This window comes from Poecile atricapillus, chromosome 6, assembly GCF_030490865.1.
Source record: "Poecile atricapillus isolate bPoeAtr1 chromosome 6, bPoeAtr1.hap1, whole genome shotgun sequence".
Lineage (NCBI taxonomy): Eukaryota > Metazoa > Chordata > Aves > Passeriformes > Paridae > Poecile > Poecile atricapillus.
This window is the reverse complement of record NC_081254.1, coordinates 6,954,171-6,967,041: the sequence shown is the minus strand read 5'-3', so window position 1 is coordinate 6,967,041 and position 12,871 is coordinate 6,954,171. Positions and strand designations below refer to the sequence as shown.

The 12,871-nt window shown below is 44.5% G+C and overlaps 1 protein-coding gene across 2 annotated transcripts in view; it reads left to right on the top strand.

The window, feature by feature from the left end:
- PCDH15 (protocadherin related 15) overlaps positions 1-12,871 on the top strand; it is a 324,226-nt gene that overhangs the window by 264,378 nt on the left and 46,977 nt on the right. For both annotated transcript variants that reach the window (XM_058841858.1, XM_058841859.1), the window contains exon 26: positions 7,911-8,038. In XM_058841858.1, the coding sequence (XP_058697841.1) occupies positions 7,911-8,038 (128 nt within the window). The remainder of the gene's footprint in view (positions 1-7,910; positions 8,039-12,871) is intronic.

Here is a 12,871-nt window from a genome sequence, read left to right as displayed (position 1 = left end):
GGCTCTGGATGGCATTTGAGATTCCTTGTAACCCAAACCACTCTGGGATTCTGGGATTCTGTGTTAGTTGAAGGTGCTCAGATGTTTGGGAACATGCCATAAATCTTGGGAATGGCCTGATACACTGTACAGGGGTGGCAGTTCCAATACCTTTATCAGGATTTCTTTCCAATGCTTCCCACAGAACGAGCAGAAGATTTTGGGATTTTGAGCCTGGATTATCATGGATATTTCTTTTTCCTTGAGTAAGAATTTGAGTGTGTGGGGTGTGACAAGTCAGGGTTAATCAGTGGTCAGGAGCTTGGTTTTGTTAAGAGCAGAGTGAGACCCTGTGCTGGTTTAGCCACTGTCAAGGATGTACCTGCTAGGGGACAGAAAAGCAGAGCTGCCTGCTCCTCCCTGTGCCTGGGAGAAATCCAGATAAGGTTATATCCATAATACCACAGCCAAGCAATAGCCAGGGAGCAGATCGGGCTTCCATGCAGCCTTTTCCAAACCTTTCTGACATGGCTGAAGACACGAGGCAGTCAGCAAGTCCTTCCCTCCATTCCCTCTTCTGACTCACACTCTGCACTAGAGCAGCTCTCCCAACTGAGAAGCAGCTCTGAAAAAGTGATGGCTGAATTACTTTATCCAGAAATGCTTGATAATGACTGGAGTTTGACTTCAGGCCAACTTAAAGGAACACAATCTGTGTGTCTTTGGTTCTCCAGGAGTATACAACATATATATTCCTTAGAATGTGCACTGTGCTGCAGGGATGGCTAAAGAATTTGATCAATGTATATATTTAAAATACTTTAGAAGTGTCTGGCCAGCTGAATTACTTATGACTCTGTAATGGAGATTCCTTGGTCTCTGGGTTTGATTCCTGCTTTTATACAATGAATGCCTTTCCATTTTCTTGGCACTTTGTTTATTTTTGAGGAATTTTAATCAGGTTAAACACTACTGAGTTTCAGGGTACTGAATTGGTGAGCTGCAGTGGGAGGAGATGGGGCACAATTAACACATCACTGTGGGCTTTGCTGAGGTTGAACTGAGGAACCATTTTGGAGCTGGATGACTCAGAATGCCCAGCCCCAGGATTATGCAACACTGAATTAATAAAGAGGTGTGACACCCAGTGGCAGTGACCTGCTGCCAGGTCTGGTCGTAGATACCCCTGATTCACTGGAATTTGTTCTGGAATTTGTTGGTGACCTACTCTGGAGCTGCAGGGATTTCTGGGCCAGACTTGAAGACACAAGGAACAAAGCTGGGAGCGGGCTGGAGCCCCAGGAGCAGCTGAGGGAGCTGGGAAAGGGGCTCAGCCTGGAGCAAAGGAGGCTCAGGGGAACCTTCTGGCTCTGCACAACTCCCTGACAGGAGGGGACAGCCAGGGGGGGTCGGGCTCTGCTGCCAGGGAACAGGGACAGGACAAGGGGAAACGGCCTCAAGCTGTGCCAGGGGAGGCTCAGGTTGGACACCAGGAGGAATTTCTCCATGGCAAGGGAGCTCAGGCCTTGGCAGGGGCTGCCCAGGGAGGTTTGGAGTCCCCATGTCTGGAGGTGTCCAGGGAAGGGCTGGACGTGGCACTCAGTGCTCTGGGCTGGGGACAAGGTGGGGATCGGGCACAGCTTGGACTCCATGGGCTGGGAGGGATTTTCCAACCTCAGTGATCCTGGGATTCTGTAAATAACACATCCCTGACAAACCAGGCTCAGCCACCACACAGGGCTGAATGTCACAAAGCTCCAAAGCTGGGTACCAAATTGTTTTCAATGATGGTATTATAGGAAATAATTACAGAGAAGAAGGAGCTGGAGTTTTCATCTGTGCAGGTGGAAAGTGAAAGTGCATTAAGTGTAACTGAGCTTGTCATTCAGTGATGGTGCCAGGTGATAGCATGGCAATAATTGAATAAATATATGAGGAGAGAAAGTAAATTGAGATGTTCTTTGGAGTATGAGAACATCAAATTGGTGACTTAAACTGGGGTTTTCATAGATGATGCTAAATCATGCAAAGTCACACTCTTGCCTTCAGCAGAGTCAAACTCATTAAAGGAGTTACTTTAACTGAAACTTTATGATATGAAATTGCTGTGGTTTTGCTTCATTTGAATGGAAGATGAGCTGGGTTTAGTGATGAGGATGAGTTAAAAAGCTTGGAGTTCTCCCTGGGGATTCTGATGATGCCAAGGACCTTCAATATTAATGGAGTTTGGACAAAGCTCTCAGGCACAGGGTGGGATTCTTGGGGCTGTCCTGTGCAGAGCCAGAAGTTGCACTTGCTGCTCATTGAGGTAAGAAGGTAAGGGGCAGGAGGAAGCAGAAACATTTGTATGGAAGCAGAGGAAGCAGCAATGAGAAAGTGCCGCCTAAACACAGGGACAAAGAGCATTGGAGCAGGAGGGACAAAGAGGGACAAAGAGAGGCTTTTACCTCTGAATTCACCCTGGTCCCAGTTGTAGAACCAAAGCATTGGTGGGTATGAGCAGAGAAGCTGGGGCTGTGCCTGGATCCCTGGCAGTGTCCAAGGCCAGGTTGGACTTTGGGGCTTGGAGCAGCCTGGGACAGTGGAAGGTGTCCCTGCCCATGGCAGGGGTGGCACTGCATGGGCTTTAAGGTCCCTTCCAACTCAAATCATCCTGGAATTCTGTGATTTCACATACCTAGAGATGTAAAGATAATGACAGAACCCTATGGTGGATTTTCCTGTATTTAAGAGGAATTAGGTGACAAAGTGGAAATTGGTCACAGGTCATACTCCATGATCTTGGAGGTCTTTTCCAGCCTAGATGATTCTATGACAGAACCCTGTTAGACATGGTTTTTATCTTGCTGTCTGAAGATGTGAAAACAAAATCACCCTTCCATTGATTATTTCCATGTTTTATCCAGTCAGGTAGAACTGTTTGGCACCTTTGGCACCCCCAGGGCTGGCCCTGTCCTGGCTGTGCTGTACTCCCAGCTGTGAGCAGGGCTTTGCTTTGGGGACTGGGGGTAAGGCAACAGGCCTGTCTCCTTCAGTTTTTGGTTTTCCAAACACAAAAAACCCTTTGGGAATAAAGTGGAAATGGGAGTTTTACAACTTAAATTCTGCAGCTGCTCCATAGTAATTGGGAATGATGATTCTACTATGTTAAATATGAGCATGAATTCTGTGTCCCTGTGGTGTTGATGTAACAGTAAAGCAGCCATATGTTTTTAGTTGCAAAAAAAAGTTTGTGCTGGTGGTGCTTTACAAGTTGGCTGCTCTGACGGTTCCCAAATCCAGGATGTGACAGATGGGCTCAATGCAAGCAGAGCCTGGAGAGCTCATCCTGCTGCCTCACAGCTCTGGGGAAGCTTAGGACAAACTTCCAATTTCTTTGGGCAGCAAAGCAGTGCATTTTAGAGAGGCTGCATAAAACCTGAGCTCCCACTCAGGTTGTTATTTGTTAGAAAAAGAGGTTTTATATGGATTTAAATCAGACCTTGTGTCTGTGCTACTCCAAACACGTTGCTGTTCACTTCTTTTTGCACTCCCTCGAGCAGTGACAGCACATGATGATCTTCAGGCTTTATGTGCTCATTTAGATCTAAATGCTACTGAAAAATATTCAGTGCTGATTCCTACTTGGTTCTGCCAAATCCAGGAATGTGAGATGGAGCCCAGCTGCAGTTTAGCACAGCTCACCTGCCAAAGCACAAAGTCTGCTCCACGCACTTGTAAGGCAGGAGTAAAGCAAAGTGCTCCTAAACCCTGGCAAATTACAATTCTCCCTCCCAGTTGGATTCAGATGAACTTTGGAAAGGTTCTTTGAAATCTGCTGTTGCCTCCTGCAGAATTGCTTTTGGAGATGCAGGGATTTATGTTAGAATTATCCATGCATGAAGAGCAGCTGGATCCATGGCTGGGTTTGAATGTTGCAGAAGGCAAGTGCAATGCTGCTGGTGAAAACGCTGAGTAAAACTCACCTGGGAACACTCAAAGCATCGCTGATGCTCTCCCAGTGTCCAAAAATCATTACTTTAGTTCAGCTTCATTTCTGCAGCCTGGCAAGGAACTACAGGCTCATGTGGATCTGACACATTTTCAGATGGGGAGACTGGAAAAGAGGATGTTCCAACAAGGATGTTTGGGAAAAACTCCTGGAAATTAAGTGCTAGTACACACCAGTGACCCAGGAGTTTTTGTTGGGCTTGTTTTCTGTGTTATTTATTCATGGTCCACTCATTATAGATGTTTCAGAGGTTCCTCAGCTTTGCTTTAGAGCAGCTTTCAGGATGTTTTCACTCCTCTTAAGCAAACCACAGAAGCTGAAAGAACTAAAAGTCTTGGCAGTGATTATTTAGCTGGTTCCTATAAGCTGAGGATGTCTTAGAAGCAGCTGCAGTTCTGCATTTTCTGCGCTCTGCAGCTCATCTCCAGGGGGCTGGGGAAGACGAGGAAAAAGGAACCTTGCAGGAGACCAAGGTACCACTGAAATCAATTTCCTTGGCTCTTTTTGGTGACTTTGGCAGCCTGTGCTGCTTTGTCCAGGGAAAGATGCTTTTTGTTCATTCACCTGGCCAGCTCTTTAGGCAGCACAGTCATAAGATTTTATATTTCGATTCTGGGAGATCTCACAAGAATTACCACCAAGGAGTAAATCCTGCTTTCAACACCTGGAATCCATGAAGAAGAAAAGTAACTGGAGCTGGATTCAAGACTTAGAACACCAAAGATGGGAGGTGTTACATGCATGGGGGTGTACATTTCCCCTCTGGAAGGTGAGTGTGAATACTGACAGTCTGTGATGATCACTATTCTCACAAAGAGGGTTCGAGCCACACCCAGTGTTTAGAAAAGCAGGTAAAAATGTGGAATATGAAGAAAAAAGGAGTCTAATGACAGAGTCTAAATCAGACTGTTTAAGAGTGCACTTCATTGATGGCCTATTCCATCAGGTTGGGGGTTGGGGGTGGAGGAGTGGTGAGTTTGGGAGCACCACAGCCCCTGTGCAGGGAATATTCCTGAATCAAGCAGAGGGACTGGGAAAAATCCCAAGGGGAAGGGTCTGGCATGATCTTCCCAAATGGCACAGCTGCTGCTGGCGTATTTTAGTGCGAATTCCACTGTGAGGGTAAGGCAACTTCTGTAGCTGCTGGAGAGCCCTTTCCAGGTGTGGAATTGGATCCAAAGGTGGGATAGGGAGGAGCTCACAGATGTCACATTCCACTCCATCTGCTAGAAAGGACTGTGTTGAGAAATCAGGCAGGAAGCTGAAATACAGGTAAATATTCAATGATGATGGTCCTAATGTTGGCCTGTGGATATGCAGGGTATTTAATTTGCTTTGCACTTAATGTAATAACTCCCATTTCTCCATTCTCAAAGCATTCACCCTTTGCTAAACAAATCAGCATTTTGGCAGCTTACAGAACTGCCAGCAAATTAAACAAATGGGGAGTTGAGCAAATTGCAAGGCAAACTCTGAACAAGACTCGGCTGCCTCACCAGTCTGGCCTGACATAACAAAAGTGAGCAATATGCAAATGATGTTTAATTTGAATTAGAGAGAACCAGTGCACGTGAGCCAACGATAAAATTAGAATCTTCCCTCCAGCACCAAACTGGTGGCAGCCAGTGATAGGACTGGTTATAGGCTCAGCAGGGCAAGGTCACTTCCACATATAATCCTGCTTTTAAGGACACCTTCTTCCCTAAAGGGTGGAGCTGCAGTGGGAACATCTGCCTGGAAATCTCATTTTCCTACTGTAGTTTGGTACTGCAGCCAGAGACATTAAGGATCTGGTTGAAGAAGACAGAGATTTGATAACTAATGTAATTTCCTTTATTTTCTTTCCTTTCTTCTTTTCTCCCTTCTCTCCACACTGAAGAACCTCACAGAAAGGAACAGGCTGAAGGGAGCTCAATGGGCAGCTGGTGCCACCTCCCTGCTCCAGCAGGGCCATCCCAGAGCACAGGGCACAGCATTGTGTGCACACAGCTCTGCCACAGCCCCAGGCAGGAGAGCCCACAGCCTCTCTGGCCAATCTGTTCAGGGCTGGGCACTGCCCAGGGAAGAAGTTCTGCCTCCTGGCCAGGGGGAATTGCTGCCATCAGGCCCTGCCCGTGCCTCTGGTGCCATTGCTGGGCCCCCGGAGCAGAGGCTGGGCCCTGCTGGGAGCCCTCCCTGCAGCCAGGGCCAGCCAGGCCTGAGGGCCCCTCTCAGCTGGGGCTCCTCTCCAGGCTGAGCAGCCCCAGCTCCCTCAGCCTTTCCTGGGCACCGAGATGCTCCAGGCCCTTCCTCAGCTGCGCAGCCTCCGCTGGCCCCGCTCCAGGAGCTCCCTGGCCCTGCTGTGCTGAGGAGCCAGAGCTGGACACAGCACTCCAGAGCTGCCTCCAGGGCTGCCCACAGGGGCAGGATCCCTCCCTGCCCTGCTGGGAATGCTCCTCCTGCTGCCCCCAGGATGCCATTGGCCTCCTTGGCCCCAGGACACTCTGCTGCCTCAGGGACAGCATTTTAAATATTTGTTGGGTTTTTTTTAAGAGTTTGGTTCCATTTATGAAGCTATAATTTGTTTCCCATCAGTTGGACCATCAGATAGGAAGAACAGGACTTTCACCATGTCAGAAATAGTCTGTGGTTTAATGTTTTCCTCCCCTAAATATACAGCTCCTAAGCCTTTCCTAAAGAGCCTACATTGTACAAGTAACTCAGATTAGTGTCACCTGTGCAACACTGAAATTATCCTGGCACTGAAAGGAACTGAGCAGACCAGCTCAGAAAGCAGGCAATTTATCACTTGCAAATGTGGTTTTAATGAACTGGATATCATCATTTCCAGCAATCTTTCTGGATGATGCGATTCTGAAAGAGGGAAGCAGATGTTGGTGGAGATTACTGCACAGTGGAATCTGTGTGGCACCAGGTCCATGGTTTTTGCTGGATGTTTTTCCTCTTGCAGAAGGATGGAGATGTTTATTGCTCAATGGGCAGAAGCAGGAACTTTTTAATAAAACCAAATTAACAGTGGGGTTTTGTGTTGAACCTCTCAGGTGAGGCAACCCTGGTGGAGTTCCCCTCGGCCAGGCCAGGTTCGGGAGGAGGACAGGCTTAGGGATGCTTTCAATTAACACAGGAAATTAATTAAGTGTTGAGGCTGCTGAGCCGGGACTCTGTGTGACCATTTATGAGTTTAGAGACACCAGGACTGAATCAGCTGTTAAGTATTTGCATGGCAGTAGGAATAATTAAAATAGATAAAGCAAGGTGCAGAGCTGCTGTTAATGAGCTCTTTGTGACCTCTTCATTACCTCTTTGTCACACCTGTGGGTATTTAATGGGACCAAAAGCTGCAGAAGGAAGGTATGATATGGATCTTTATTACTTGTCTGGGGAAGGGGCTGGAGCCCCAGGAGGAGCTGAGGGAGCTGGGAAAGGGGCTCAGCCTGGAGCAAAGGAGGCTCAGGGGAACCTTCTGGCTCTGCACAACTCCCTGACAGGAGGGGACAGCCAGGGGGGGTCGGGCTCTGCTGCCAGGGAACAGGGACAGGACAAGGGGAAACGGCCTCAAGCTGTGCCAGGGGAGGCTCAGGTTGGACACCAGGAGGAATTTCTCCATGGCAAGGGAGCTCAGGCCTTGGCAGGGGCTGCCCAGGGAGGTTTGGAGTCCCCATGCCTGGAGGTGTCCAGGGAAGGGCTGGACGTGGCACTCAGTGCTCTGGGCTGGGGACAAGGTGGGGATCAGGCACAGCTTGGGCTCCATGGGCTGGGAGGGATTTTCCAACCCCAGTGATCCTGGGATTATCCAATTTTAGTATTCTATGATGTCTAAGGGATTTATTTTTAGTTTATTATCCCGACACTCTTTTTACATGATCTCTCTGAGCTGTAAATGCGTGAATACGAGGAGATGTTACAAAATATTCTCTTCCCTTTTCCTTCCCTCTTTTAGGTAATACTGCCAAGGTCTTTATTGAGGTGAAGGATGAAAATGACCATGCACCTGTTTTTACCAAAAAAATGTACATTGGAGGGGTGTCTGAAGATGCCAGAATGTTTTCTTCTGTGCTTAAAGTGAAGGTAAGGCTGAAAATTTTGTAATAGCTTTCACTTACAGAAGGAAAATCTGTACTCACTGGTTTGATTTTTACAAGAAATTTTGAAATTTGCATCTTCTAAAGCTGCTTGATGTTGACACAAGGATGATTTTGAGTTAAAACCCAGGTTTTGTTTGTACTCAATTTTAGGTGCTTGTGTCTCATGCTAGTTTGTAGCTCTCATTTAAGATCTGTTCATATTTAAACATCTGATTTATGTTAAATGCCAGTTTTCACTTGAAGTTTTACCTATTTTGGCGGCACCTTGTTTAAGTTTTAAAGGGGAAATCCAGCAATTTCAGGTCTGCACTGGGAGGAAAGTGGGTGTAAAATTGACCGTAGGGTTTTGTTGGGTTTTTTTTAAAGAGAGGAAATTAATGGAAATATAATATACAGACTACAATTAGCATCAGATATTAATAGCAAGAGTAAAAGCTCTTTGTTTTCAATAAAACAAATAAATGGTATATTTAGAGCACCAGGAATGATAAAACAATCAGAGCTTAATAAAGTTGTCCCTACCTGTTTTTTGGGGGTTTTTTTTGTTGGTTTCATGAGAGTCCTTCCCAAAATAAGCCCAGAAATGGCAGAGAAGTGGGGAATTGGGAAGCTTCTACTTCATCAAAATTAGGAATCCAAAAATGGTGGTGAATCCAAGAATTGTGTCAATTCTATGAACTTTAGAACTACTGAAGAACCACAGAAGTTTTGAAAAAGACTTTTAAGACCATCAAGTCCAACCATCCACCAGCACCACCACGGTCACCATCACCATGGTCACCACCACTGCCACACATTTTGGGACACTCCTAGAGATGATGACTCCACCACTGACCTGGTCCATGCTTAACCACCCTTTCTGTGAAGAAATTCTTTTGATTATTCAATCCAAACCTCCTCTGGAACAACTCAACACCGTTTCCTCTTCTCCTGTCCCTTGCCTGATCCCCACCTGCCTCCATCCTCCTTCCAGGGAATTGTAGAGAGCAGATAACAGGACAAAGACACTGGAGTAGATAAAGAATTCTGGAAGGCAATTTAGGGAAAGGAGCAACTTGTTGAAAGCAATTGAAACATGAGGCACAAATGTCAAATAACGTTTGGAGTCATCCCATGAAATATGAACAGGCTGTGAAATCCTTCCTGGTTTTCCAAGAGGATTTCTTAGGCACAGGTATTTGTGTGTCTGTCAGGGGGATAAGAAATGGGTGGAGAAAAACAGGGAAATTTGGGGGTGATGAGGGAAATCTGCTTTTGCCCTTTAAAAACATTTGACCAAAACAGATGATCAGTCCATGAAGGAGTACCAAAGAAATGTCAATTTTATGTCTTTCAGATTTTTTGTTCCAATCCTCCCTGGTTTTGCTGGCACAAAACGTAACGAGGTCTAAGCCAGGAGTTGGTATTACTGGATGGCATTAAACATAATTGTGTGTTTAGTGAAAGCAAAATTAAAAATAATTAAGAAGTGTTCTTGTTGCAGAGGATCAGGCTGGAATTTATTGTTGTAGCACTGAGCATTTACAGCAGTCGGTGCTCATTACCTTTTTTACTGGCCTTTAGAAAGCAAAAGTAATTGCTCTGTTAGTTAAACACAATCCCCATTCCAGCCTGGTTTAAGAATAATTAATCGAGTGAATGTCTGTTCTTGAGGAGTAGAATGAAATGAGCAGCTTTCCAAGTTGAAACTTAGGAGAACATTAATAAAGTACACTCAGAACTTGCACTGTAGAAATTATTCAGGTTTGGATTCCAGGGGGAAATTCTTAGGAGCAGTTTTTAATGTGTATGCTTTCATCTTCTGCATTCATTAACAGTTGCTCACTTTCTTTCACATCATCTGAGTGATTTTGAGAAGTGATTTTCTCAGTATCTTCTCATTATTGTTGGCACGGACAACAGCTTTGATGAGCCTCAAACATTGGATATTGGAATCAGAGAATCCCAGCATGATTTGGGATTTGGGAGGGGACATTAGAATTCACCCAGTGCCACCCCTGCCATGGACAGGGACACCTATGTCCACCATGTCCGCTATCCCAGGCTGCTCCAAGCCTCTCCAGCCTGGCCTTGGGCACTTCCAGGGATCCAGGGGCAGCCACAGCTGCTCTGGGCACCCTGTGCCAGGGCCTGCCCACCCTCCCAGGGAACAATTCCCTCCCAATATCCCATCTATCCCTGCCCTCTGGCAGTGGGAAGCCATTCCCTGTGTCCTGGCACTCCATCTCTTTCCCAGAGTCTCTCTCCAGCTCTCCTGGAGCCCCTTTAGGCACTGGAAGATGCTCCAAAGTCTTCCCAGGGCTTCTCTTGTCCAGGCAATCCCAACTCTCCCTGCAAATCGAATGACGCAATGCAAAACTAGAACTTTCAAAAGCAACCCAAAAATCTCACAATTAGTTCTTCTTTAACAGGACATAATAACTTATGGGATAATTAAGGACTGTAGTCTTTAATTATAATAGTTGATATAAATCCATTTTTGGATCAATTGATCACAAATGTACCACTGAACATTCAGATGCTTGCCTTCAGTTGCTTCCATCATGCCTTGAACAAAATTTTACTAATTTAAAATTTACAATTTTACAAATAATAAAAATAATCAAACTCAAAAAATAAATTAAAATAAAAAATAGGGAGAGAAGAAAACTAATCCCAAGTCCATATCCTTCCACACAAATTGAATTTAGAAACAAATAGACCAATAAAATGTTGGATAAAAATTTCTCTCATCATCCAAAGAGTTGATATGTACCAAGACCAATCCCATGGAGTTTCTCCCAACTCTTTAAGGTCATTAGGTTTGCTGCCAGCATCATCCTCTTAAATACATTAATTTGAGTATAAAAGCCTTTTAGAGGAGAATAATGAACTGCCTTGCTCTAGATTCATAGTAAGATTCCTCTAACTAGATATATAGCAACCTTATGCTCAGCAGAATGCCCCAAATCATTCTCTAAAAGTAATTTTTAATCAGAATTAATTTGGGAAGTGATAAACTACATTAATTATTCTCTATGAATCTGATTGGATTAAGAGCAGTGGCCTCTGAAAGCTGGGAGGTACTGATGCTCCAAGAAAAAAATAAAAGAGATATATATGAATAAAATGCCAATTTTTAGCCAATGATTTGCTCCTTGCTTGCTTGCTTGCTTGAAGTCCCCTTCTCTGCAATTCCCTTTTTTCCCCAGAATTTCCAATGTATTTGAGAGCCCATTTCCTTAATTAAAGACCTTTTTGTGCTTCTCATTAGGAATATACTAATTAAAACTAGATGTAACATGCATAGCCTCTAATTTATGAATTCTGTGCCTTGAGGTTTGCTTTGTGTTTCCTTGTGTTAGAATTATTTTGCTTTTCACTGGTGTTTTCATGGAACTGCTGTTGTTCCCTCTCAGAATTCCAACCAGGCTTCCTTTAGCCCCAGACACAATATTTTCAATCTGCTCTGGGAAACAAACCCACAAACACAGAATCTTTAGGGAAATTACCAGGAGGAATTGGCTTTTCCCTATAATGGGATGTTAAAAGCTCTTGCTTTTAAATATTAACAGTAGTAACCTCTGTTTTTCTTCCTTTATTTATTAAATTATTGAATTATTACAGATTTAAATGAGGAAATATCAGAGGTCATAATTTTAGTGAAGAAAGAGAATTGTCTGAATTCCTGCTCAGTTTATAAAGGTGTTTGTGTCCTGAAAATGTTTGCAGGAAAGGAATCTTTCCTAAATAACACCAGTGAATCCAAGGCTCTGGAATCGGCTGTATTTGATGGAAATGCTTTGATTCTTACAAATTTTTTCATTCCAGCCCTTTGCCCATTTCCAATCAGATTTTTAATGGAACTTAATCCTTTATTCCCTTTGAATATCTTTTATTGAACACTGAATATCTCAACAAAAGAGAGTAAAATAAACCAAAGCCATTTTAGGCTACAGGTCCCAACGCTGAGGACACAGAGGGCAGCAGGAATTGCTCTTTTCTTCAACTCAAAAGCATCTTAGAGATCCCATAATGAAGTAAAACAATGGAGAAAAGGAAGAGTTACAACTTCTGGCTATAGATAGGGAGAGAATATCAGAATTGGTTTTTCCCCAGATCTGTTATCCATGTTAAATAACCTTTTTTTTTCTATCTATGCCTATAAGCTGTAGATTTCTTTTGCTATTTCCTTTTCCTTGGGATGACAAGGGAATCCTTAGAGTGGCAAGTTCTGGAATTCCAGAAATTCCACCTTGGGCACCCAGGACAGCTTTCAGGGCAACATTTGGCTCATCCCTCTTTTGACTGTTGCACGACTCATGCGCAAAACTGAACTGCTTTGCCAGTCCTTTTCTTCCGTAAAAATGTGATTTATGGATCCCAGCGTGGGGAGAAAAGATGCTTGGTAGGAGTAAAAATCTCCTCTGAAAGCTCATTGCAGTGACAACAGCAAAGCCTCCAGCTGCTGGAACATCTGGCCCCCAAAAAAGCTGTGTGTCCTGCTAAGACAAATATTACAGGTATGCCAAGAATTTTTCCTTCAAAAATCACATTCCTGCTTTTTATGTAGGCTTCTTGAACTTTTTACTCTAAGATCTCTTACTTTCCTATTATTTTCCTCTGGCAGCAATCAGAAAATTCCTTACCCTTTGGGATTTTTTTCCCATGTAATTGAAGATTATTTTGATTACTTTGTTGTTTGGGGGCATTTTGAAGACTGTTGGTCCTGCATGTGCCTTCCTGAGTGAAGGCTCCTACAGGGGCTGGGAGGGGGGAGTGTGCCTGGATCATTCCCATCCCATGGAGGAAATCCATGTATATGCCCTTACTTCAT